The sequence below is a fragment of the Monodelphis domestica genome, chromosome 5 (genome assembly GCF_027887165.1).
Source record: "Monodelphis domestica isolate mMonDom1 chromosome 5, mMonDom1.pri, whole genome shotgun sequence".
In the NCBI taxonomy this organism is placed as follows: domain Eukaryota; kingdom Metazoa; phylum Chordata; class Mammalia; order Didelphimorphia; family Didelphidae; genus Monodelphis; species Monodelphis domestica.
This window is the reverse complement of record NC_077231.1, coordinates 41,929,943-41,957,806: the sequence shown is the minus strand read 5'-3', so window position 1 is coordinate 41,957,806 and position 27,864 is coordinate 41,929,943. Positions and strand designations below refer to the sequence as shown.

The 27,864-nt window shown below is 38.4% G+C and overlaps 1 protein-coding gene across 2 annotated transcripts in view; it reads left to right on the top strand.

Moving 5' to 3' along the window:
• The first annotated feature begins 232 nt into the window (after window positions 1-232).
• The window catches only part of TMBIM4 (transmembrane BAX inhibitor motif containing 4), a 38,790-nt gene continuing 11,158 nt past the window's right edge, over window positions 233-27,864 (top strand). The window contains exons 1-3 of one of the 2 annotated variants that reach the window (XM_056798407.1): window positions 233-551; window positions 20,383-20,491; window positions 26,917-27,022. In XM_056798407.1, the coding sequence (XP_056654385.1) occupies window positions 455-551; window positions 20,383-20,491; window positions 26,917-27,022 (312 nt within the window). In that variant the 5' untranslated portion in view covers window positions 233-454. Of the gene's footprint in view, window positions 552-2,075; window positions 15,886-20,382; window positions 20,492-26,916; window positions 27,023-27,864 lie in introns of those variants that run through there. The other variant, XM_056798406.1, reaches the window with a different exon arrangement.

Genomic DNA, 27,864 nt, shown 5'->3' with positions numbered 1-27,864 from the left:
GGCGAGCCTAAGGATGGCAAGAAAGCCCGATCTGGATAGACTGAATGCAGGAGAGAAAGTTAAGGTTCCCTCTTCCCCCCAGGAGAAATCGATTAGTTTTGGATTCATTTAGCTATGACTCCAAGGCTGTTTGGAGTTCGATTGCTTTTACCCGGGAAAGACTCCTGTAAGGAAAAGCCATGACGCCTCCACAAAGAGGGGATAATCTATTAATTTGGAACTCTATTGGCCATGGCTTCGAGGATGCTCGAAATTCGATTGCTTTTAACCGGAAGTCGGAAGTGAGCTAGGGCCGTTGGGTCACAGGGAGCACAATACTTACGTGGGAGGGGCTGGGAGAGCCGGCAGCACGGGGAGGGGGTAGAGGGGCGGGGCTGAGCCGAGCAGAGCTGAACTGAACCGAGGCTCTCTCTCCGACGTCGACGTCGGGCCCTCCACCAACGCAACCGCAACCATGGCCAGTTCGGATCCCGTCTTCTCTTACTCGTCCCTGGAGGATGACTTCAACTATGGAACCAGTGTGGCCTCGGCCAGCATCCACATCCGCATGGGTACGTTCAGTAGTCCTTCCTCTTCCCCCTCCGCCCCTCTCCCCCCGCCTTAATGCCAGTGCCCGCCCTCTGTCCGTTGTCTCCCATCCTTCCTGTCTACAGCTGGTGTAAATGGAGTTTGCTAGGTTATCTACTCTGTTAGATTGTAGGCCCCCAGAGGGCAGGGACGGACCTTTCCTACCTTTTGTGTCCGGGGCACTTGGCACCCTGCTGGCACGTAGGAGGTGCGTAATGAATGGTGTTAATTTTTTTTTTTCAAGAATGCTCTCCCTTATTCTTGCCTCCTGATTTCTTTCCAGTTTCAACTCAAATCCCACCATTTGGCAGCTCTCCGGCTCTGTGGAAAAAGCCAGGCCGGGAGACGGAAGCTTTAGGCTTCAAGCACTTTATAGCTGTGTGACCTTGGACAACCCAGTCACTTAACCCCCATTGCCTAGCCCTTACCGCTTTTCTGCCTTGGAACCAACACACAGAATTGATGCTAAGACGGAAGTTAAGGATTTGGGGGGGAGGGGAGTGTATCTTGGGGGCAGTTAAGAAGCTCAGAAAATGGAGTCAGACCTAGAGCCGGGAAGGCTTGGGTTCAGATTTGCCCTTACACACTTCCTAACTGCGTTACCCTGGACAATTCACTTCACCACCATTGCCTAACTTTAGAGTTTATACTAGGATAGAAAGTGAATATTTAAAAATAAAAGAAAATCCTACTATTTACCGAAAGCTGTATAAGGCCCCCTTTCAGTTAGGTGCCTTCCTTCTGTTGATTTGTTTCCCATTTGCTTATAACTTTTATATACATCTTTGTTTGTGTGCTGTCTTCATCCATTAGATTATAAGATTCTTGAACCCAGGGACGTCTTTTGGGTCGTTTTGCATTCTCAGCCTTTAGCAGTCAATTAGTGAATAAACTTTGATGTTTACTTCGAACCTGCTGGGAGATAACTAAAGAGTCAGCCTCAAAGAATTTACAGTATAACAAAGGGAAGAGTCAGGGCCTGCTTAATGCCTGTTTTAAGATTTGCAAAATGCTTTACAGATATTCCCACATTTTGTTCTTACAACAACCCTGGCTAGGTAAGTGGTGGTGTGGTTATTATTATTTTCATTTTACACATAAGAAAACTTGAGGCAGACAGAAATTGTGTCACCTACCTGCTACAGGCCTGAGGGCCAGGTATGAATGTGGCAATATGCATGCACGCATGTGTGTGTATATGTGGATGCATTTATACATAGGTGCTTATAATCTTTATGTGAATATATATATTCCTATATACCGAGACATGCATTTATATATCTATATATTTGTTTATGTTCATATTGTCTGTGTACCCTGGGCAAATCACTTTACTCTGTTTCTTAGTTTTCTCATCTGTAAGTGAGCTGGAACTAAGAGACTACCCCAGGATCTTTGCCATGAAAATTCCAATTGGGGTCTTGAGAGTGAACATGACTGAAAAATGACTAAACAACAATAATCCAAGTTTTAAAATCCAGGGTAGTTTCCACTATTTCTCACCCCAGGTAGTGTCAGAAGTAGGACTTGAACCCAGATCTTCCACACTGAGGCCAACTCTGCTATATCACCTTGACTGTCATAGTTAAATTAGTCTCTCAGGTAAGAATTCTTAGTCTTTTTTTCCTTCTGTCCCTTAATCTTTTTCTACCTAACACAGGTAAATCAGACTTTTGAATGATAGTAATTAAATTGCCCCTTTCCTTAGATAGGCCAAAGAGTGAGAGACTGACTGCCTTGAGAACAGAGATTTAAATTGTAGAGTACTAGGAGATGAAGATAGGATTGTTGACGTCTTTAAATTAAATTTGCTCTGTGGTATATTAGACAAAGGATCCTAGAGTTTATTCTTAACTGTTCATCTTTTTCATGGTAGGGAAAGTTGTCATGACTGGGAGTCAGTAGTCTATCCAGAAAGTACTTGGCAGAGGTAGTCTTTTATAGGCTTGTTTTAGTTTTAAAGGTGAGAAGATTTTGATTTTGGAAGGGAATGGAAAAATTACTGATATGTTTGTGTGTTGAATTATTTGAGGATTGGAGGCAAGATTGGGAGGAGAGAGGATAGTGAGATTTTCTTGTAGAATGGGGGGATAGGATTTTAGTGTCAGGAAAAAAACTTGGAAGTTTTTGGAAGAACTAGTCCAATCCTTAAAGGGACTTGCACAGGGTTAACGAGTTAGGAGTTGGGCCAGAATCAGGATTCCAACACAGATCTTTTGACTCAACATTGGGATCTTCCTACTGTATTACAGTGCCTCCCCTGTGATATGGATTTGGAAGTTTTTGGAAGAACTAGTCCAATCCTTAAAGGGACTTGCACAGGGTTAACGAGTTAGGAGTTGGGCCAGAATCAGGATTCCAACACAGATCTTTTGACTCAACATTGGGATCTTCCTACTGTATCACAGTGCCTCCCCTGTGATATGGATTTGGCAATTGGAAGCTGGAATGGAGAATCTTTTTTTTTTTTTTAAACTACTGAGCCACTGAGCCACTCCCATATGGGACACTGGAAATAGCATAGACTCTGGTATCAGAGGACCAGGAGTCAGTCACATGACAGTTCTGATGTTTCTTACCTGTATGATCCTGAAAAATTATTTAATCTCCCTGGGCTTCATTTGCCTCATCTGTAAAATGAGGAAGACTTGAGTCTGGTTGGATGGTTTCTTAAGGCTTTTCCATATACAGGGCCTCAATCCTTGTTTAAAATTTTCTTGAGGCCTTAGGGTTGATGGTATCCTGTAACAGTTAGATACTATCCTGCTACAAAGGAGAGGCTATCTTCAGCTGTCCTCTGTTACCCTGTGGTTGTGTTCCTTTATTGCACAAAAAATATCCTCAAGGGCTCCTGGGGAAACAAAGCAGGGGGAAAAAAACCATCTAGTCATGGTATTTAGAGCCCCAGGGAGATCTTAGAGATAAGCTAGTTTAGTTTAACCACATCATTTTACAGTTGAAGAAATTGAGGTTTAGAGAGCTTGAATAACTTGGCTGAGGTCAGAGAGTTAATTAATGGGAGGACTGAGTCTGGATCCTCAGATTTCTATGCCAAGCCAGTGTCAGCTGTTTCTCTGGTGTGGTAGGTAGGTTACTTTACATCTCTGGTGAGCCAGTGAATCCCACCTTTCTTTAGGGTCTGTCACTATTGTTGCATTCTGAAGACCCTTAGAGACTTGTTTGCTCCCATATCATCTTTATTTTGTTTACCAGTAGCTCTCTTCTCTTCTGATTAATTAAGGTAGTATGTGTGTAAAGTGCTTTGAAAACTTAGTTTTTGGTCAGGTTATCTATTACTTGCCAGCTGTCACCATTTTGAATTCCTCTATGATTGCCACCATTTATATAATAACTCTGGACAACAATTCATTTTGCCATCTACCAATCTCTTCCTAATTTCTTCTTTTGTCAGCTTTTATGATAAAAGTTTCTTTCTATAATTCTCACCAGCCAATAAGGGCACTTAGCAGACTATACCATCAGCATAGTATCTTATCTCAGCAGATTGACAATGTAGCAAATGTATTCTTCAAGCCTTTGGTGACTTTCCCTGTTCAAAGGTCCTTTCTGGGTCATCAAGAGATGTCAGAAACATTTGACTCCCATTTAGCTCTGTTCCAGATGCCCATGTAATCCTCATGTAATCCTTGTTTTTCTATCAATCCTCTGTGGAGGATCAGCTCAAGATGTTGACAGCCTGCCACTTTGATAACTATTCTCTTCTTCTCTAGGCCTCTTTCCTCTTCTAACTGGTACTATTCTGTAGCAGATATTAAGCATCTGCTGTGTGCAAGAAAAGTATTATGGAAGACAAACACTTTTCTTTTAAATTGAGAAAATGTGATCATTAAGGGCAAAGATGAGATCTAGACGATTAGTGCTGTGGGAAAACTGAGGGAGTGAGATCATTCTTATGAAAAAGAAGAACCTCATAATATAATTTTGCCTTTTCCCCCACAGGGAATATAAGATTGCTTTTTGTATGTGGTATTTTACTGATCTTTTATTTCTGAGTTCTGAGAAGTATAAAGGTGAAAATTAATGGTTGGCCAATAATTTTATGAAATTACGTTTTCGCCAATATTATGTCTTGAGTCAGAAGTTTATTTACAAAATAGAGAGGAAACAATAAAGTAGAGAAATATGAAGGGGATAGAAAAGTTATATATCCTATCTTAATCCAGGCAGAGGTTAATTAGCTCTCAACCAGGAAGGCCAGTAGTGAGTAATTCCTCCAAGATGGAAGCTGGTCTCTCCAGAAACTAGGAAAGGAATCAACCTTTTGCTCACCCCACGAAGTAGTCGAGGAGTCAGAGTCCAAGTTGAAGCTGAGCTCCAAGCCCAAGATCCAAGCCACAATCTCTAGCTAAGCTCCCTCAAAGACTCTCTCCAGTCAGGAGACTATCTCCACAAGACTGACTCAAGATGCAGGATTCATGGCTTTTTATGGTGACTTCTCATCCTTGCCCCTCTTTATAGGGGCTTATCACAGTTTTCAAATTGTCTAGCTCTGCCCAGAGGGCAGTGTTTATGAAGCCCAGTTCTTGCCTTCTGGAGGGGTGAATGCTCATCAAAAGGGTTCACAGATTCCTGGCTGATTGAGTTTCTGAGGGTGTAAATTCTGATCATAGGATTCACAAGTTTGGGACTGAGTTAAAAAGGTGGAGCTCTCTAAGTAAGTGATTTGTGAATTTTCAGAGTACCTTGCTAGCTTCTCACCTAGTACTAAGTAGGGTGTTCAATTTTTTGTTGATTCAATTCAAAAGTAGAAGAAGGAGAGTTAATTTTGTCCTTACAATCTAAGTAGGGGTACTAAAGTTAGTTTTTTTCCCTAGTTTTTTTCTTTTTTTTTTAAATTTTAAACATTATTTTATTTGGTCATTTCTAAAGTTAGTTTTAATTCAAAGTAGACAAAGGGAATAAAGGTTTTCCTTTCACAAGTGTAAACTCCAAGAGAACAAAGAATTCCCTTTTACAGAAGGCAAAGGATAAGGATTAAAAGAGCATGGATGTAGATAAGAAATGTTAAAATGGAATTGGAACCCAGATCCTCTAACATAAGAATTAATTTCATTCAAGGGAGACCTTTTTATTTTAGAAAGCTTTTGAGTTTTTTTGAAGATTATAATACAATTGAAGCACTTTGAAATTCATTTCACTCACATTATCCCTGGAAAATCAATTTTCCAGATTCTAGAAAATGCAGTTTTTTATTTCAGTTCATTTAGGAAAAAAATATTAAGAGAAAGGGATACTCAGAAGCATAGAGAACTGTCAGGAAAAGAGACAAGAAAAAATACACAAAAAGTCCTTATTTCCTGAGCATGCCAGTTAACAGGTGCTAATTATGTCATAAGAAGACCATAGAACTTAAGTATATTCATTGAGTATATGAGGCCATAATGTGTTACAAAGTAGAGATACTGTCACATAAAAATTACCTGTCTCATAAATGTCATATGAACCAAGAATACTAGCAATAATATCAATTAAACATAATTTGCTTGTCACAGAATATAGAATGGCCTTTTGGGGATGCTCAGATTGGTATTGGGTTCTTAAAGTTGTCTTTATTAGTTTGGGGATAAGAAGTAAAATGACTGCTTGAGAAAAGAACTGGAGTTTCAAGCAGAGCTGAGAGAGTGTATTAATTTCAGATGTGACAATTATAACTGTTTTTCTATGTCAATTACTCTCTCTGGCAGTTGACAGAGAGACACACTCTCAGAGACTCTCTTGGCTGGAGGAGGTAATGTCTTTGCCTCTCCCTGTGTGAGGGAACGATCTGAAGGAGCTCAGTGTTTTTTTCCCCCAACTTGAGAAACACTATTGAATAAAGAAAAACCTGGTCTTGAGTTTGGACAATGAGTCTATTAAGACTCAGAGTCTTAACTGGATTCTTGTTGAGACTCGACCTGCTATTTTATAATTTGAAGACAAAGTTATGATTTATAAGGATATTAGCAGTAGTTTTTATTTAGATAGTTTAAATTTGGGTTAATCAGATCAGGGAGGAGTAGTGTAGCCTGTGGAACACAGGAGAAGTGGTTCCTTGCGGAACCTGGGAGTTTATTTGGGTGAATTTAGAATGCCTTAGAATTAGAGTTCTTGGCCTTTAAACTGTTATTTTCTCTTTGAATTGTTTCCCACTTTTCTTGCCAGAAGGCTTCCATTTTTTTGATAAGCTCCAATTAAAATTCTTCAAGAGCTTGTGGACAATTTCCATTTTTTGGGAAGGTTTTGGGTTTATTTGAATTTCCTCCTGTATATCCTCTGTAGCCTGGGTTTTTCCTCCATAAAAAATTTCTAGGGTCAATGCCTTCTTTTTGTTTTTCTTGGAGGGAGCTTGTTGCTCCTGGGCACAATTTGCCATCACTGTGGAGGTTTTTTCCTCCTATTTTAGTCAGAAATCTGAGTGAGATGGGCAGGCTCTCTCTGTATGGAGCTAAGGAGCAAGGATTTTCTCTGAGGCAAGTTCTCGAATCTCCGTAGCTTCTGCTATTTGCAGCTCTTCTCTGTGATATCTTCCCATGAGCGCCCAGAGTCTGCGCTCTTCAGCCTGCTGCAGTTTCAGGTGTAGCTGCCTTCAGGGGTAGGTTTTTGGTAGTCTTAACTCTCAAGGACCCAGAGGTGCCCCTTACTGTGGAAGAGGCATGAAGGAAGAGAGATTTTTATGCATGCAAGAGAGTAAAGGTCCTCAGATGTCAATCAAGAAAGAATATTTCAAATAGAATGTTCCTGGGAAAGTCAGTTGGAGCCTGGCCAGGAGATGAACTGAGAGACTGCCTTGGTTTCTGACCAAGGGAGAGACTAGCTTCTTCTGTCCTAGGGGTTGATCCTGGGGGTTAGGGGTGGGGGTTCTGGAGCCAGGCTGAGAAGAAATTAACATTTGTTGGTGGCTTTGTGTAATTGGAAGAAGAAAAGAAGATTAAACAGTTGTCCTCCCATCTTCTTAACACTCTTGTGTCACAGTTGTGACAGGACTGCTATTTCCCCAAATCCTTCTAACCTTCCTTATAGACTAGGGACAACCCTAACCCTCTTACCTCATCTTACCTCAGTCCTCCATACTGTTGGTCCCAATAAACCCCCTTACTTGAGAAAGGAAGAGAAGAGTGTTTCCTCGTAAACCTCAGAATCCACTCAAGGGGGAGGAGCAAAGCCAAAGGTTTCAGAAGAGGGTGGAGAAGGGATTGAGGGAGGAGGAGGGTAGGAAAAATATTAACCTATTAGTCATCAGTAATGATCAATAGGCAACCTCAGAATATCTTTCTCTAATAGCATTTCTTTATCTCTCAGAAGTATTCCTATCTCTATTATAACTAGGCACTCACAAGTTTCCCCTAGTATCTCTCTAGCAAAGCCAGAGTATATCATTTACTGCAACTAGAAATAGTTCCACAGATTATCTTTTTCTAATACAATTGGCACCTCGAAGTTTGACTGAACCCCACAATCCTTAGACAGGCAGAGTAGAATAAGAAAGAAACAATGTTTAGACAAGTTATTTGTGGAACTGTGATTGTTGCTGTCATCACTTGTTTCTGGGTCTACCACATATTGTACAGCAGAATGACCCATATGATCGTGGAAACTATTGATTATATAGGCAACATTACAATGTCTATTTTGCAGTTGCCATTCCAAAATGAACTGGTACTCTGGCAAGTCCAATGAACTGGTACTCTGGCAAGTCCTGGCTCAAGTGTATGTGCTCTTTATGGCTGTCCTTCAAACTCTAACCCAAGTGAAGAAGATATTTAGATTTGTGATTCTCCTTAAGGCAGAAAAGATACTGGCTATTGATAACAATCTGGAAAGCATGATTAAGGCTGTGTTTGAGCAATTGGTTAAGGGAAAAGGGCTAGATCAGGTTTTGGGCAAGGACAATGGGCAAACAGAGAGTGTACCTAAGGAAAATGAAGGTGAAAATGAGAACAAGCCTGATGGTGAACCTGAGAAAATCTGTCCACTAGAAGAGGTCACCAAATTGTCCAGTAATGCTGGTGTGCTACACTCCAGGACCTATAGACAATTCACCCTACAGGAACTTGAATCCATAAAAAGCCATTTCCCAAAATTTGTAGAAAATTCTTTCAAATCTCAAAAGGCGTTGAAACGAGCTTTCAGGATCTTTGATCCTAATTTTGAAGATGTTGAATTCCTACTATCAGAACTGTTCAGCCCCCATGAACAGAGACAATTCTTGGAAAAGACAAGATCTGATAGTAACCTGACTAGCTGGCCAACTGTGGAACAAAGGGTAGATAGGAACTTTGCTAACCCTACTTGCATGTCCTACCTAAGAAAATGCAGGGAAGATTTGCTTCAGGCCATAAAATTATGCTGTTCAAAACCTAATGCATGGGCTAGGTTTGATAAGATCTTGCAGAATAAAGGGGAACATCCTGCCACATCCATTGTCCAGCTGTCAGAGATGGCAGATTCAATTTTAGGAATAGAAGTTGATAGCGAAGAATCTACAAGCCATGTCTGTAGACAATTTCTGGGGGTTGTACACCTAATTAAAAAATTTTTTTTCAAGCACTATTTCCCTAAGTATGATTCGGTCACTCTGATAGAACTGCATGAGACAGCAACTTATTTACATGATAGTAATACAGAACAAAGTAAACAAGTTCAGGACCTAAAAGATAAGTTAGAAATGACAGAGAATAATCTTAAACAAAAGGAGATTGAAGAAATCATGAGACTAAACACGGTTAAGACTTACACAACATCTAGTTACAAGAAACCTAGTTACAAGGAAAAACCAGTGCAGAAAGAAACTAGGGAATGTTTCTTTTGTCACAAAAAAGGTCACTTGATTAGAAATTGTTTTTTAAAGAAGAAATATGAGATTAACAATAAGAACACACAAAATTCACAAACTAGATACAAAAAGTCCTCTTGTTCACATTGCACATTAAAATCCTCAAAGCAAGCTAAGGATTTGCAAGAGATGCAACATGCAATTACCTCTGGAGCAAACCTAAGTACTCTGATATGATTAGGAAAGAGTTATGAAGCCAGGCCCATAAGATATATAGGGTGACAAATGGAGATAGAAGAATTAGTGAGAATGAGGCTGTAGTTAAAAGTAATAGAAAAAAGTTGGGAAATGGTGAAAATTCTGTGCAAGAACGTGAATCTCTGCGTGATAGCCATTGCAATAAAATAAAAGAAAGGCAGAGACAGATTAAAGAGACAGAAATAGAAATAAAAGGAATTATCTCAGAAATTGCAACTGAGATAAGAGACTTTGGAAAGAGCTGCACAGTAACTACACAGGAAAAGAATTTAAAGGAAATCAAATCTTTCTTAGAGAACTTTTTTCCAGTGTAGAGTGGATAATGGTATTGAATTATGCAAAAGGGAAGGAAAGAGTCACAAGAATTCAAGAAAGAGTTTGTGAATGATACAGAGACACAATTTCAATTCCCTAGAGGTAATTAAAGAAGAAAATATAAAGGCTTTAAAAACATTCACAGATGACCTCCCACCAAACTTAGTTATTTCTGTAAATAGCTTTATGGCACAAGTACCCATAGAAAATACATCTAATTTGAATCCAGAAGCTGAAACCTTCCATTCAGCAAGGAATGATTTAGATAAGGAAAAATTAACTGAAAAAGAAGCTGAAATTACTTTTGAACACAATAATCCTATTCAAAGTAATGGAGGTGAGAACAGTTAAATTTGAATATGGGGATGGAATGGCAGTCTTAGTAACAACCGAGGATTCAGTTAGTGCCAATGTTCTAAGTGGCAGAGGGGTATCTGGCCAAAGCAACAGCTCTGATTTAGGTTCATGTTCCAGTGTAGTAGAGAATACAACCTCAAATGTAGACTTCATAGGAAAAGTAATCAAATTAAGAAGAATTAGCTGAACTACACATACAACTGGCAGAGAGTAGCAAAGAAATGGACAATGATTTAGTGGTTATGAACACCTTAGCTACAAAGTTAGCAGATGTATGTTGTACTGGGGGATAGAATGAAGCAACGCATCCTACTGATGATGCAGGGAGACATGCCAACTTATTCCCAGAAGAAAATGATGAAGTAGCAGGAAAGAGTCCTATCTCTACACAGTCAAATGAGAATGAAGATAAACATAAACCTCAGAATAGTGGTAGAATAGGATCTATGATTGTTAACATTATAGTGGACCTGCAAGAAGAAGCTAACCCCATACCATCAAGTTTACCAAATCAGAATGAAATTCTAAAGCTTAGTAGTGAGAAACAACCAGAAACTGATTTGGGAAAGACAGAAGCTGCTGACATAGGCTTAGATCAAAATGCAAATCCAGGGTTACCAACATCTGACAAAAGTTTACATGACACTGAGCGAGATCCAAATAACATAGTGAATGGAGTCAGTGATTTAGATTCAGACACCGAATCTGAAGGAATACCAAAAGATGTGTTAATAATGGATGAAGATGATTTAGAACAAATGCCTTATCAATTTTATAAGCTTTATGAAAAGGTAGATGAAGAAGGGGATGTGTGGGACATCAGTGCGAAGACAGAATACCTGGAACCAGTGCAAACAAAATCTTACCATGACTATGATGAGGAATTATTCTTTGGGCACAGAACAAGTTACATACCATTAGAAGAAATGTATGCAAGATTAGGGGTTGATAATGAAGATGACTTTATAGAGAAGTTGAATTATATGGCTTATACAGATAGATTTTGAATGGGAAGGAGAATATCGAAGAACATATTGAGAACTGGAGGAGGAGAGATAGATACACAATTTCGCTTCTATTCTCTAACTTCAAAAACATGACAGGTACCATTCATGCTATAACAGTGAAACCTAGATTAGTTGTAGTTTCATAGGGCATCATAAATACTCAAAAAACCTTATGAGAATGAAGACTAGTCTTAGGTAGCATAGAAAATAAGTTATTCCAACAAATGAAGAACAAGTAATTCAACAACAAGAACACTCCTAACCTTGTAGCATGAAACTCCAACTTCATAACTAGGACAGATACAAATATCTTGAATGCTATGGAAGCATGGATTTGCATTGGTTGAATTTGTTAACAAAGACTTAACAGCATATTATAAATGAGAACTGAAAAAGTTTATCCATATCTCTCAACCTTCATCCTGAAACAGTCTCTGCGGGGGGAAGGAAGAGAGAGAGGGTATACCATAAAGATATTACTTTATATTTTCAGACACCTTACTAGACACAACAATGTGATCATGTCATCAATGAAGATACATACAAATGACATCTGAGAAAAAAAAAAAACTCCTAGTCATGAAAAGCAACATGAATAGCCCAAGAAGAAATCAAAAGCATTCTTGTGAATGAAAGCCTACTGAAAACACAGGAAAGCACATGAGAGTACTTGCCACTAGAATACAGAAGAGAGAGCTCTGCACATGTTGAAATGATGAAAGGATAGCACCCCTGAAGCAAATACAGTTTCACAAAGAAATGCAGCCAGTAACACAGACAAAATGAAAACATTAGCAGCCATAAGAAAAAAAGCATATATATATATATATATATATAAATTTTATACGAAGTCTCTGCCAGCCAACCATAGTAACAGAACATAAAGAAACAATGTTATTTCAAATGAATACATAATTATTTAAATTCTATCTCTAAGAAATAAGTAGTGTAAGTATCCAAGAAATGATTACAGTAACCATATAATAAATCTTGTAGTCACACAGCAAAAGAGTAGAAACAACTTCAAATCACTATTCTTAACAAAAATCTTGAGAATCTATGCATAATGCTCATACCCACCCATGTAAAACACATGTAAAGCTTACTTGCATTCATGAAGATGTACATATGCAAATCTTACCCCCATGCATGGAGTGAACACATGTAAGGCTTACTTTCAAACATGAAGATTGACAAATTCTGACAAACATTCATGAAGATTTCAACTTACTACCATGCACATGTAAATTTCACTCTAACATGCATGCACCCGTAAAAACCTAACATGCATACATGTCCCCGTGTGTTCCTGGTTCCTGATTATTCCAGTGGATCCTGATTTGAAGAACACGTCTTCAATCAAGACTGGAAAGTGATGACTGGCATGCTGACCAGATGGAGGACCAGAGAAAAAGAAAGAGTTTATGCAAGCAACATAAAAGGACATGGAAGGACTTTGAGATTTTGGAACTTTTGATCATGAGGATATGGAAGAATGCATCATGCATGTTAACATCACATACATGCATGTATACGCTACATAGGATTACACTTTAGGAAGATATCTCATGGAATGGGTAAGTATACAACCTGCATAGTTGCATAACAAAAAGACACTGATAAAAATTTCTGTGGAAATTTCATAATATTTAATATTAATTAATTAAATAGTAATATTTATTGGGAGAGAAGGGAGGATTGGAAAAATGGGGATAATGGGAGATTTGTATGGGGTATGGAGTAGTTGAGGGGAGAGAGGGAATATTGCTCCGTGAAGCAAAGGAGAAAGATGCCCCCTGCTGAGAGGAAGCAGCAGGAGTCCGATAAGGACTGTTTGTCTTGGAATGTCTGAACTGAAGTTCAGCTCCCTCTATGACCAGAAAAGATATTCCACTTATCTGACTGTGAATTCCAATAATATAAAGTTTAATAACCAGTTGGGATTGGAGTTTTTTCCTCAGCTTCACCAGAGTTGAGGCCAGGCCCCGAGGCTGGCGGAGGGTTCTCCCACTCCCATCTATTCTATATCAGTCCTGCTTAGTCTAATTCAGAATCTTAGCAGTAGACAGAAAGCAAACAAGAACATTTCTAACCTTCAGAAGCCTGTGTCTTAGGGCTGAACAAAGTAGAGGCACAGCACACCAGACTGGGCTGAACAAGCTCCTCTCTCCTCCAACACCAGGAAGCAAGTCCAAAACCCGGAAGGAAGGAAGTGCTAGTCACAAGACCCAACTGCCACTCCCAGTTGCCCCTTCCCTCACAAGCTGTCAGTCTTGTTTCCTTTCCACAAAACAGTTAAAGATATTTCTTATCTGCATGAGTTTGCACAGAAATTTAGAATTATGTACACATGTAAATACTAATTGACTAACAAGCTAATTTTATTAGAATAGTTTATTAATATTCTAACTACTAACATTAGTGATGGCTTAGTGAATTTGTTCAAGTTTTAAGGAAGTAGAGAGAGACAGAAGTTCTTACATATAGAAGTTAGATTGCATTGCTATTGTAAGTTAGTTTGTTAGTGGTAGGAATTTTCTTGGTTAAATTTATAGATATAAGGAAATAGGACAATTTCATATTCTGAATGTTAGTGAAATTGTTGGAATGGTTTGAAAAATTATTATGAGATTTGTTATGTAAAACCATGTTCATGCAAATCCCTTACCTAAACCATTTTTCCTATACCATTCTTAGCGTAGATCTAGGTAGACAGAATAGCTGTTAGGATTTTGTTATTTTGGGGGGGTAAGAGAATATTTCAAATAGAATATAGTTAAGAATAGATAGAGTTATATTAAAGGTAAGAATCATTGAAATTTGTGGATGTGAATTTCTTTAAAGAAAAAAGGGGGGAATGTGAAAGAGGCATGAAGGAAGAGAGAATTTCATGCATGCAAGAGAGTAAAGGACCTCAGATGTCAATCACGAAAGAACATTTCAAATAGAATGTTCCCAGGAAAGTCAGTTGGAGCCTGGCCAGGAGATGAACTGAGAGACTGCCTTGGCTTCTGACCAAGGGGGAGGCTGGCTTGGTTTCTGACCAAGGGAGAGACTGGCTTCTTCTGTCCTAGGTTGAAAGACCCTTGGGGGGGGGCGGGGTTCTGGAGCCAGGCTGAGAAGAAATTAACATTTGTTGGTGGCTTTGTGTAATTGGAAGAAGAAAAGATTAAACAATTGTCCTCCCATCTTCTTAACACTCTTGTGTCACAATTGTGACAGGACTGATATTTCCCCAAATCCTTCTAACCCTCCTTATAGACGAGGGACAACCCTAACCCTCTCACCTCATCTTACCTCAGTCCTCCATTCTGTTGTTCCCAATAAACCCCTTTACTTGAGAAAGGAAGAGAAAAGAGTGTTTCCTCGTAAACCTCAGAATCCACTCAAGGGGGAGGAGCGAAGCCAAAGACTTCGGAAGAAGGGTGGTGAAGGGTGGTATTGAGGGAAGGAGGAGGGTAGGAAAAATATTAACCTATTCCTCTCTAATAGTATCTCTCTATCTCTCAGAAGTACCTCTGTCTCCATTACAAATAGGCACTGACAGGGTTTCCCTAGTATCTCTCTAGCAAGCCAGAGTTATTTTATTACAATTAAAAAGTTCCATAAATTATCTTTCTAATACATTACTCACTCTAGCTGATTCTGGTGCACGCTGGCTCTGATTCTGGCTCTGTGGGTGGGGTGGGGGGGGTAGATCAGCTCGCGGTTTTGGTGGGAGTTTTTTCACCCCTTTATAGTGAGGAAATGCCCAAATCCCACGTACCTTCAATGCTGCACCCTACTGTAGAGTCCCTTCGTTCATATCAATTTGGGTTTTTTGGTCTTTTGAGGTAGTGTAAATCAGTGGGTGCTGAGGAGAGGACGAGTCTTGTGTCTAGACTGCCACCATGTTTACCCAAAGTTTCAATCCCTTAGAATTAGAAATCCTTTATTTATCCTTATATATTTCAATAAATATTTTATGTTTATGATCAGAGTCTCTTTAGTGTCCTTGTGCCTGGCCTTGAAGGGGAAGTAAGTTCACATTTGAGCTTTACTTCATCACTGAGGATACTTTTGATTACCTCTATCAAAAGTATCCGAACAGTTTGAACCTGATTGGCGAGTTAAACAATTTTGAAAAGTTTTGAACCTGTATTGGAACTGTTTTTCCATCTAAATATTTTATTTATAACTTGCAAAATTTATTTTTATACAACTGATATCTTTTCATTTCAGTTTTCCCAAAAATAAGGCAAGACATTCAGAATTGTGACATTAACCTTAGGGTCAGGCTCAGATTGGTAGGTCCTCAAACATTTGTTGATGATGATGTTTTTCTCACAGAATATTGCTTTTAAAATTGTGAACTTAATTCTTTTCCTCATCGTTTATCTCCCTGCTTAGTTTGCTTTAAGCTATTTGTACTGTTTTCTGTTGGGACAAAGCATTGCCACCAGGAAACAGTAAGTAATAGTTTGGTTGTTTTTGTTACTTAACATGAAAACAACAATAGTTTTTGCCTGTTTTAAAGTATACAATTCAACTTATCACTTTCTAGGCTGCCCTGATTATCTGTACTTTCTTCTGAACTTCTGTTTTCATTTATGCATTCTTAAAAGGGCTTCAGAGACTCCCTCCTTCCCTCCCTCCCTCCCTCCCTCCCTCCCTCCCTCCCTCCCTCCCTCCCTCCCTCCCTTCCTTCCTTCCTTCCTTCCTTCCTTCCTTCCTTCCTTCCTTCCTTCCTTCCTTCCTTCCTTCCTTCCTTCCTTCCTTCCTTCCTTCCTTCCTTCCTTCCTTCCTTCCTTCCTTCCTTCCTTCCTTCCTTCCTTCCTTCCTTCCTTCCTTCCTTCCTTCCTTCCTTCCTCCCTTCCTCCCTTCCTCCCTTCCTCCCTTCCTCCCTTCCTCCCTTCCTCCCTTCCTCCCTTCCTCCCTTCCTCCCTTCCTCCCTTCCTTCCCTTCCTTCCTTTTCCCTGTAATAATTAAAAATACACTAACCTTGCAAAATAAATCTGTGCCTTTTCTGTGTTCAGTTTTTTTTTAAAACTCTTACCTTATGTCCTAGAATAAATATTATGTATTGGTTCTAAGGCAGAAGAACAGTAAGGGGTAGGTAATTGGGGTTGAGTGATTTGCCCAGGGTCACACACCTAGGAAATGTCTGAGGCTAGATTTGAATCCCATCTCCAGGCCTGGCTCTCTATCCACTATGCCACCTAACTGCCCCTCTCCAATCCCCCTCTGGTTTTGCACCTTGAATTTACCACGTCTCTGACAAATGGTAGGGAGCATGCTTCATCTTTAGTCCCTTTGGAGAGCATTGTTTTTGATCAGTTGTTAAGACTTTCAAAGTTGTATTTCTTCATGATCTTGCTACTGTCTAAATTGTTCCCTAGTTCTGTTTATTTGATTCTATGTATTGTTCCCTAGTTCTGTTTATTTGATTCTATGTCAGTTCATAAGGGTCTATCAGGTTTCTTTGAAACCTTCCCTTTTGTCTTTTCTTATAGGGTAGTAATATTCTGTTACTTCCATATAAGTTATATACTTTCATACTTTTATATATCATTTATAATATTGATAATTTATGATTCATATAATTTCTATACTTTGACATTTATACACATTTAAATTTATATGCTTTCATATAATTTATATTAAATAATACTTTCTATAATTTATTCAGCCATTCCTCAGTTGATAAACAATAAAGAAAGTTGTCAGTTTTCCTCCCTCTTCACTGTCAGAGCTAAATGATTCTTTGTACTGCTGTCAGTAACATAAGGGCAGGCCAGGTACACTCTACAGAAGTATTTGCTAAATGAGCTAAAGCCCAAGAATCCCTAACCCTTCCTCTCCCTCCCTTGTTAGGTCTTGTTTGCTGAAAACAAATCAAAGGGGTACAGTTCTGGCATACCAAAAGCTACAAAGCAGTGTTAATCATCTTCCTGGATAGACTTGGAAGTTTACAGACATTTTATACACATTATCTCATTTGTGTGAGGTATCCTGAGGGATGCAAAGCAGCTACCATTGACCCTGTCTTTTAGAGAAGAAGAAACTGAGGTGAACTAGTACTAGAATCCAGATCCTTTAAATTTGATGGTATAAAAGTGAGCTAGCCTGCTTGAAGGGGAACAAGAAAGCTAGAAAAACCCAACACTGGACGGCTAAACAGGTATCTCTGAAACATTAGAGCCGGACAGAGATGAAGAGCCAGCAGGAAGGGTCATTCCAAATATTATTAACTACTCCAACATCTATAAAGATTGAAGAGAAGGACTCTTGGAATTCATTGCTCACATGTAAAGAGAGCATCTTATGTTGAGACTGATTGACTGTATCCTATCACATGCATTGGAGATAATAATCCATTGACAAGTGGATGCTGTTTTTTGAGAACACATTGAATTCCTGATTTTTTCCCCTGTATTTTTATTATTGCTTTTCTTTTATTTTTATTAGAATATTTGATGTTTTTCCTTTTCTTCTAATTTCTTGTACTAAAGATACATACAATTTATATTATTTTTTCTGCAGTAATATAAGTTTAATATATATATGTGTATATAAATATATATATATATATATATATACATATACATATTTGCTATATTAATGCATACCCCAAAAGCTTTAAACTGTGGGAACTTGTCATTTATTGATAAAATGTTATGGGACTGTGATTAATGTTTGTGTCTGATTCTAGGAAATGGGATAAAAACAAGGAGCACAGACTTAACCTGAATAGTGCCAAAAAAAGCACACAGGTAAAAAACTAGTGTGAGACTCAAGGTTGCAATGATTGACATATGTTAAGTCATAGGACTTCCTTGTATCTACACTCTTTGTGAAGTACTCAGACAAGTACCAAAGTTTGACTATCATCCTGGTTCCCCATATCCCTGAGAATGACAAAAATCAGACCAGGGAATGACACTTCCCTATCTGTCCTACAGACTTGTGGGATTAGAAATTACTTTAATTGGACCCTAATACAAGGGTCTTTTAGAAATTTATTAAACCCAATAAGGGTCTATTAATTTTTTTTCCTTTCTCCCAAAAGTTTAACTTTCTTCCATTTTTTTCCTCTTCTTTATGTTTTTGGTTTTTTGTTTTTCGCTTCTTTTGATAATTGACTCATACACCCCCATACTCAATCATGCATTCTGAGTTGAACTGGATGTTTCTTAATACCCACTTCAGGGGAGGATTATATTTTAATAAAAATCCAAGATTTTGAATTTTTGTTCGAGAAAAGATCTTCAAGGAAAGAAGCTTGCTAACTCCTAAATCCAGAGAATGAACTGTTGCAGTAAGATGCCTGAAAACCTACACTACATCAAGAAGATCCAGAACGAACTTTGGGTGTGGTTGATTGAACTAAAATTTGATTTAACATTTATTTGAATGTATACTCTTATGCCAAAAGGGGACTGTCCCCTAATTGGTTTTTGTCAATGTGCCCAGCAAACATTGGCTTTGCTGTCTATCTTTTTGCTACTTCTTTCTTCTATCTAACTATTGTAGTTTCCTCTTAGAAGGTGAAATTATGTATGCACCTGAAGTTAGAAAATTTAGAGGTGCAGGATGATTATGTTTAGTGATCAGTTGGGGAGACCAGTCTCCCAATCATCATCAGGGGGGATTGTGAACTTTAGATTACTCTACCCTACTTAGTCTAACAAAAACAGGAATGTCTACACTCATACTTAAGGATTAAGTATTTAGGAGGATGGCCTATGACAGACATGTGCTAGCAAATGACAAATCAGAAACAACTGACAGACCCCTGGGCTGTCCTAAGTCAAACTTAAGCTACCATTGCATAAGACGCAGGAAGGTGATGTAAAAACTGTCTTTATTTTGCGTCACTTCCTCTCTCTGGCCTTTTTGGCGGCGGAGAGGTGGCTGACGTAGCGTGCTGAGCGTTTCGGCATCTTGGGTGGCGGCTGCTATTGTCTGGGTTTAGCGGTGAGTTTTCCTTGATACCATACTGGAGGAAGCTGAGTAGCCTAGTTCAGGGGAATCATCTTTACTGAGCTCTATTGGAGTTTAGGCTGATCTTTCTCCTTTACCTTCCAAACACTATCCTCTTAAAAAGCCACTAATCATCTTCAGAGACAGAAGGCAGAGGACTTTGAACTCCCCCTGGCACAGGCCAGGCGGGAGAAATCCTATAACTTTTCCCTCTCTGAGACTTCTCCTTAATTCCTTCCCTCTATATTAATTAAACCACCATAAATTAAAAAGCTGACTTGGGTATTTTATTTGGGATATTCCCTGGCGACCAAAAATAATTTAGATTAGGTCACAACCCTAAAATTATCCTTACAGTCCTAACTCATAGTCACAATACCATCAAACATTCATTATTCAGAGCCCACCCTTTGACTCTTTCAATTGTCCACCACTGTTCTGGATCCAATAGGTAAAAAGAAATTTATCAGTGGCTAGGAAGCAGTAAACAACAATGGACTCAGCAATCCAGAACTGAAGACATGAAAACTGTACTTGTGGCTCTTTTCTTCTGTGATTAGAAGGAAAAGGTTTCCTGCCAACTGACAAAATCTTCAAAGACTGGACCTTTTGTTTAGGAAAAAAGTGTCAAAAAACCTAAAAGAAACATCAGGACCCAGAAGATACAAAAAAGAAGAAGAAAAAGAAAGGAAAGCAAAAGAGATGAGAGAGTGGAAGCTTAGAAAAAATGTTTTGGTAGCAGCCACAAGCTTCATCAAACTGGAGCAGAGCCTATGACCAGCTATGACCAGCCAAGAACAATGGAGCCCCAGGCCCACAGACAGCATGCCAAACCCACCTGCCTGCTCTGGATTCCATTTGTAAATAATCGGGAAATGATTTTTGTAGGTGAAAATGATGACATTTTTGACTTTCAAAGAGTTTTTTTGGAAACTGAAACTTCTTAAAGATTTATATGTTGATTAGAATTTTGAAATTTGACATTTCAGTGTTTTTAGTTCCGAATTACCAGATTACTTGGATCAGAACTAGTGAAAATACATTTGGTGAGATGCAATTTTCTAAAAGAAAATGAAATTTGTTTTTGCTGTTCTATTATGTATGCTTAGAGAAGTAAAAAAATATGGTGTTTTTTCCCCACAGGTTTTCTTCGGAAAGTTTATAGCATTGTTTTTCTTCAAGTTCTTTTAACTACTGTGACAGCATCGATTTTTATGTACTTTGATAGCATCCAGATATTTGTACATAAAAGGTAAGACACTGATGACCTTTGACCATTTTCAGGCTTCTATTAAGGGAAAGTATAGTCAATAGGAAGTGAAACTATGCTCTATTCCAATCCAAATCCCTTTGGAGAGATAAGCTTTATCTCTTTATACAGTGGAGTTTTTTCTTTTTTCTTTTTTTTTTCAGCCTAGTAACATGTTTGCAGCTACACTGGTAAAAACCTATCATCACAATAATTTTAAAAACTTGAAATGATTTTAAATTAGACTCCAAGAAAGATGTTATTTTATAGCTTCTAGTGATTAACTCTGAATCCTGGGTGAAATGTGAAATCAACCTAAATGTGAGAGCCCAACCCATCATCACAGACTGGAATTAGAAGTTAGCTGCTGATTTGTATATGTTCCCTTTGAAAGGGATTTAGGACAGATAAGTCATGGGAGACATTTTGTTATAATTTTTTTAAATCCTTACTTTCCACCTCAGAATCATTATTATGTATTGGTTCTAAGGCAGAAGATCAGTAAGGCCTAGGCAATTAAGTGACTTGCCCAGGGTCACACAGTTAGGAAGTGTCTGAAGTCAGATTTGAACCCAGGACCTCCCATCTCTAGTCCTGGCTCTCAATCCACTGAGCTACTCAACTGCCTCCTATAATAATCTTAAGAGTGTATGTCGAAATTTGAGATGTACATCACATGTCACTGAGAATTTTTGCTGCAAAGTTAAAATATAGAAAACTTTCTGAAAGGGTTTAGAGTTAGAGGGTACTTCAGAAAACATTAATCCAGCCAATTTCTGAATAGGAATCATCCAACCAGTTGTTTCCTCTCTTGTTAAAGACTTGGTTATATTTTGTGAAGATATTTATCATTCAACCCAATTCAAAGTGCCTTCTAATGCTCTTCTTGGAGAAAGTATTCCTGTTGTACATGATGTATTTTTTCACACAGGGCCTATTCTGGGGACCCTGAAGGGTTGGGCTACCTTCTACAAGCTACTAGGTTCTTCAGCTTCATGGCTGAAGTCCCCACCACTGTAATTCCTCCTTTGCTAGGGGTCATTAACTAGTACCCCAAGTTCCATTTAACTATTTACCAAGGATTAGCTTTTACAAAGAGATGCTTAATTCCAGGTATAGCCTAACAGCTCAGTGGACGTATTCTCCTCTAAGCCACCTTGGTCTGCAGGAAAGTAGACTCAAAATTTAGCTTAATTTCTATATAATATTGGACGTGCATAAGTTCTGGCCCAAAAGTGCCAACTTGCCAGAGGAATCCCTATTTCAGCCATTGTTGAGCTTTGGTCCCTAAGGTCACCTCCAAAGGACATTGCTCAAGATACTGGTGCCACGTTGTATTGGAACCCACTCAGGGGAGCACCTCCCGGTCAGCCTCAAATGATCACTAAGCCTCAAGACTCTTTTTTCCTTTACCTAGGACAAGAAAGAACAAAGGAAAATGTCAAGGAGCAAAGCCTGTTTCTTGGGGCCATGTACCCTCAAAAGGAGCAATGCTATAAGGCTTTTCCGTGCACAGCATGGACTTTCCCTGGGCACCATTACACTATCAGACAATGAAGCAAAGCTGGGTGGTGGAGTTGACTTAGGCCTCCTCAGCTAATCAAAGAGCCTCCTGTTCACCATGATTTTAGCCAACCAGAACCAGTTAAAGAATGTCTTGAGTGTTCCATGGCATCCCAAAGGCCCTTATATAGCATGGTTCTCTGAGAGGAGCTCTTTAGCACTGCCCATGTAGAGAAGATGCTTCGGTTAAAGCAGCTGATGAATCTGACCCTTAATTACACTGCAGTGTGGTGAAGAAGTGACCCATGATTCTTTTTTCTTTTTGTCTGTTTGGAATTTTATTGATGACTTTAGCTTTCACATTATAGTTGTCTCTGTAGATAAATGTAAACTCTTCCCATTCAACTTTCCAAACCTCCCCCTCTCCCAAAGACTTCCACATTACAGAAGAGGAAAGAAGATTATGAATTATAACCCCATAAAGTTGGAGAACATTGAGAGGAAAAGGAACCACATTGGGGTTTATATGAGACTCAGATCATATCTAAAGCATGTGTAGATGAACAGGAACAAGGAGGTTAGCAAATAGATGTCAAATATAACAAATCTTATATAATAGGCTTAGCAATATGTTCTCCTCATTGATTGTAGTTCACTTCTTTGAACCTAGTGTTTTATGTGAGAAATGGTATTTTCCCTGGAAGGCAAGTCACATAGCTAGTATATATCTATATAAACTTGAATTTGGGTTTTCCTGACTCTAAGGATAGACCTTTGTCCACTTTGTCATGCTGTCTTTCCTCAAATATATATTCATCATGAACTCTTCTCAGTCTCTGGATGCTGTTAAGCACAGATGGTCTTTTTAAAACTTTTTTTTTAACATGTTCAGTAAACATTTATGAACACCCTATTATGTGCCAAACGCTGTGCTAAATGTTTATGATGCAAAATGAGGTAAAAGATAGTCCCTTAAGGAGCTTACAACATAATTGAGGAGCTAAGAAGCAAATAAATACATACAAACTATAGACAGAATTAATAGGAAGTAATTAAAAAGAGGAATGGCACTAGGATTAAGAGTGATTGGGAAAGGCTTCCTGAAGAAGATGGATTTGTAGTTGGGACATATGGTGGAGATGAGAGAGAACATTCCAGGCACAAGGGACAGCCAGAGAAAATTGGAATGTCTTGTTCATGGAGTAGCCAGATGGCCATAATCAGTGGGTCAAAGAGATTGTGGCTCTGAGTAAGTTGTGAGAATAGAAAGGTAGGAAGGGACTAGGTCATGTGGGGTTTTGAATGCTAAAGAGAGCATTTTGTATTCGATTCTGGAGGTAATAGGAAGCCACTGGAATTTATTGAGTGGGAAAAGACTGCACTTTGGGAACTTTAGTGATTGAGTGGATTGCAGTTGGGAGAGAGTTGAGGCAGGCAGACCCACTGGCAGCTATTGCAATAATCCAGATGTGAGGTGATGAGGCCCCTCACCAGGGATGTGGTGGTATATTCAAGAGCTATTGGAAGAAGTGGAATCAACAGGCCATGGCAACAGATTAGATAGGATGATTTCTAGGTTGCTTTCTGTAATGATAATGATGTTAGAAGGGGAGGACGGATTAGGGAAAAAGATAATAAATTACCTTTTGAACATGTTGAGTTTAAGATGTCTGAGGGGGCAGTTGGGGATGGGAGATTGGAAGGCAGCAGAGAATTTGGAGTAGTATGGGTAGACTTGAAAATTATCAATATAGATATGGTAATTAATTCCATGGGAACTGATGAAATCACTAAGTGAAATAGTATAGAAGGAGAAGAAAAAAGGGCTCAGGATTGAACCTTGAGGGTTATCTATGGTTACAGAATGTGATCTGTATCAAAGGATACAGAGAAGGAGCAATCAGGAAAACCAAGAGAGAGGGATGCCCTAAAAACCTAGAGAGAAAGTATCAAGGAACAGAGAGAGTGATTAGCAGCATCAAAGTCTGCAGGATTTCACACTAAAGAGATATTTGGTGACTGGAGAGAATGTTGGTGGAATGATGAGTTTAGAAGCCAGATTGTAAGGGAGTGAGAGGAGAGAAAATGGAGGTACCTAATGTAGATAGCCTTTTCAGGGAGTTTAGCCATAAAGGGCAGAAGAGCTATAGGATTATGGTTATTAGGGATGAAAGGATCAAATGATAATTTTTTTCTGGATTGGGGAGATTTGGGCATGTTTATAGGCAGCAGGGAAGGAGCTAGTAGATGGGGAGAGATTGAAAGTAAGTAAAAGAACAAGAATAAGGGAGGTAGCGGACTGTTAGAGGAGACAGGATACATCACAAGACTTTTCCCAGGATGCCTTCCCTCCCCCCCCCCCCAAGAGCCACCTCATTTTGCAAATACTTTATTTTTTAAGAAAAATAAAATCAATAAAACTGATCCTTTCAAAAAAACAAACAAAAAACCCAACTGATCAGTTCATTGAAAACCATGAAAATATGTGCAGTGTATTACACTAATGGACCTTCCACCTCTATGAAGGTGGGGTGGGAGTTGGGAGTATCTTCTCATATTTCTTCTTTCTAGTCATGCTTGTTTTATAATACACTTTTAATTTAAATTTTTGGTGGTTCTTTCTGTTTACATGTAAATTGTTTTCTTGACAGCTTACTTTGATCTGCATCAGTTTATATGGCTCTTTCCATTTTCTCTCTATTCCTCTTATTCTGTCATTTCCTACAGTTCCGTTATGTTCATTCGCCTAACTTTATTTAGCCATTCTCCAAACTAGAGGCCAGATGATCTATTCTTAGGAATTATTTTTGGATGACATAGAAGAGGCCCTGTAATTTTTGAAAGTTGAATGTAACAAACATAATGACATCTGTGTGGTAACCTCACTATTGATAAAGAATACCAGAATATAATGGAGCAAGTAAAATTAGGAAGGAAAAATTAAAGTAAATTGAGTAAAATTAGGTAACAGTTGATGAGTTATCAAAGAATATGAACAGGTACTCCTCAGAAGAAAACTAAGTTTATCAACAGTCATATAAAAATGTTCCAAATTAACAGTTAGAGAAATGTAAATTAAAGCAACTCTTATGTTCTTCTCCCTCATATCCAACAAATTGACATTGCAAGAACTTTGGGAAAGTAGGTACATTAATGCATCATTAAGAGATTGTGAACGGGTGCAATCATTTTAGATAGCAATTGGGGGACTATTCCCCCCCCAAATAAGAAAACTACATATACCCTTTGATCTAGTGATAACACTACCAAACCTGTGTCCCAAAATGACTAAAGAAAGAGAAAAAAGATCCATAAATACAAAAAAATTTATAGTAGCTCTTTTTGCAGTGGCAAAGAACTGGAAATTCAGAGTGTTAATCAATTGAGGAAAGACTGAACAAATTATAGTATATAAGTATGATGGAATATACTATGCCATAAGAAAAAAATGAAAGGGATGAGTTCAAAGGAACCTGAGAAGACTTGCATGAACTGATGCAAAGTGAAGTAAGCAGAATCAGAACAATTCATGCAAGGATAGCACTGAAAAGACAGACAACTTTGAAAAGAACTTGAAAACTGATCAATGTCATGAAGAATTATGATTCCAGAACACTGATTAAGAATGCTAACCCCCTCCTGGCAGATGATGTTTCAAGATACAGAGACATATATTTTCTGACATGGCCAATGTGAGAATTTTTTTTTGTCACAAGGTATTTTTTGTTTCCTTCCTAAGGAAGTGGGCATAGGAGGAAAACAAAATAAATGCTTATTAATTTAAAAGTCAAGTTACAATTAAAAGTTATCAAGGGCAAGTCTGACTGAAAAAGGATATAGTTTGGTATCATATCAAACATGAAACAGAACATCTGGATAGCCCCAACTGTTGCAGTGTTGTTCATAAAATATACTTAAGACAATAGCAATAACCAGAGCAAAGTTTTCATCATATGTCACACTGTGGAGGCTTTATGCAGACATGGATGAGAATCTCATAGGATTAGAAAGGTAGGGACAGCTGGTAGCACAGTGGATAGAGAATCGGGCCTAGAGTTGGGAAGATATAGGTTCAGACTTGGCCTCAGACACTTCTTAGCTGTGTGACCCTGGACAAGTTACTTAAATCCCATTGCCACGCTTGCCATTCTTTTGTATTAGAATTAAGACAGAAGATAAGAGTTTAAGGGAAAAAAAAAGTGCAGAAGGCTTGTGATCTGAATTCCTGGAGGTAATCACATCTGTGAGATCACAAATCCATCAAAATTGAAACATTCAGCATACTGGAAGCTGTGATGAGTTTGCCCAAGTGCTTGCTCTTACCAGCTGAAAAAAACTTTGACTACATAATTGTAACTTTTTTAAGTAAGGTTCAGGCCTCTAATTTCCTAGAATGTTATTTGTTTTCCTGAATGCATATTTCTATTCTGTGGTCTAAGGCTGCAAAAGAGTTTTTAGAGGCATGCTCATATGTCCTATGTCTCTAAAATAATTTACAGGTCTTCTAAAATTGTAAGCTAAAATGGGGCAGGCCTTTGGATTATTTTTTTAAGCTACGCTGGTAAAAACAAGATTGTTTTCCAAGAAAACATATGGCTATTAAGCACGTTGAATTTGATGTCTTGGGATCTGTGTTTAAAAATACTTGCTTTTTTTTTTTTACCTCTGTGACCTTGAGCAAGTCACTCCAACCCTTAAGGGCTCAGTTTTCTCCTCTGTGTTAGGAAGGTGTGAGAGTTACATGTCCTCCACCCAGCAACTCTAGATCTATGATTCTTTGTTAAGAGCTTCTCATTAGGGTGTAGTAGGTACTTGAACAAAGACTTTTAAAAATTATAGATATGTTTAATAGCCTTTTAATTTGAATTAGTTTGATATAAAATTTCAGTATCTTTAATTTAAAATCTATTCTTTCTTCTATCTAGTCCAGCATTGATTTTGATATCTCTCCTTGGATCTTTGGGTTTGATTCTGGCATTGATGCTAAACAGACATAAACATCCCCTTAACTTTTATCTGCTCTTTGGATTTGTGAGTATTTTTGAAGCTTTTATTCTTTTGATTAAGTATGTTGATTGATTTTTCAGTTGTCTTTAGTCTAATTTTCAAATATATTTTTAGGAGAAAAAATGAATTTTTCAATCTCTTCTCAGTTCCAGAATTATGGGGTATTTTAGTAAATTGCTTTAGTTTTTTGTGCTGTATTAGAAAGAACACTAGCCTGGATATTAGGACACTGGGCATTGTCACTAAGATGCATGACAGAACTTTACTCCTTTGGCCCTGCAGACCTATATGATTAGTAATTTCTCCTTTTCAATGATCACTTTGCTGAGATATGGAGTCTTAATTGCCCTTTACAAAACATGGTTGGAAGGCTGTATATCTCACCTGAAAGAAAGCAATCTCTTAAAAATTCATTTTGAGATAATGTCCAAGAAGGAGCACCCTTTAGTTCAAGGTAAAAATTCATATGATAAATATACATTGAGCCTAAGGTCCTGGATTTAGATTTATTTTATTATCTTTTCTTTCTTCTTTTAGACTTAGTTCAAACCTAAGGTAATCTCTCAATTTTTAACAGAAAGATAAGTATCTTATCTGTGGGAAGTAAGGTGAGTGATGTGTGGAGTGGAATTCTGGGGAGACTCATACTCCCAGAAATCACCACTCTAATGAGTAGACAGGAGACTTGATAAGATTTTGGCAGAGAAAAGCGACTTTATTTGGAGAAAACAGCGGGGGGAGGAGATTTTTGCCTTCACAAGCAGCTTGCTCAGAGGCAAAAATATCCTCTCTTCTTCTAGGTACAATCACATACTTTTATAATAATCCTGACTCGAGATTTTCCTCCTCCCCTCTGTCCAATCCCA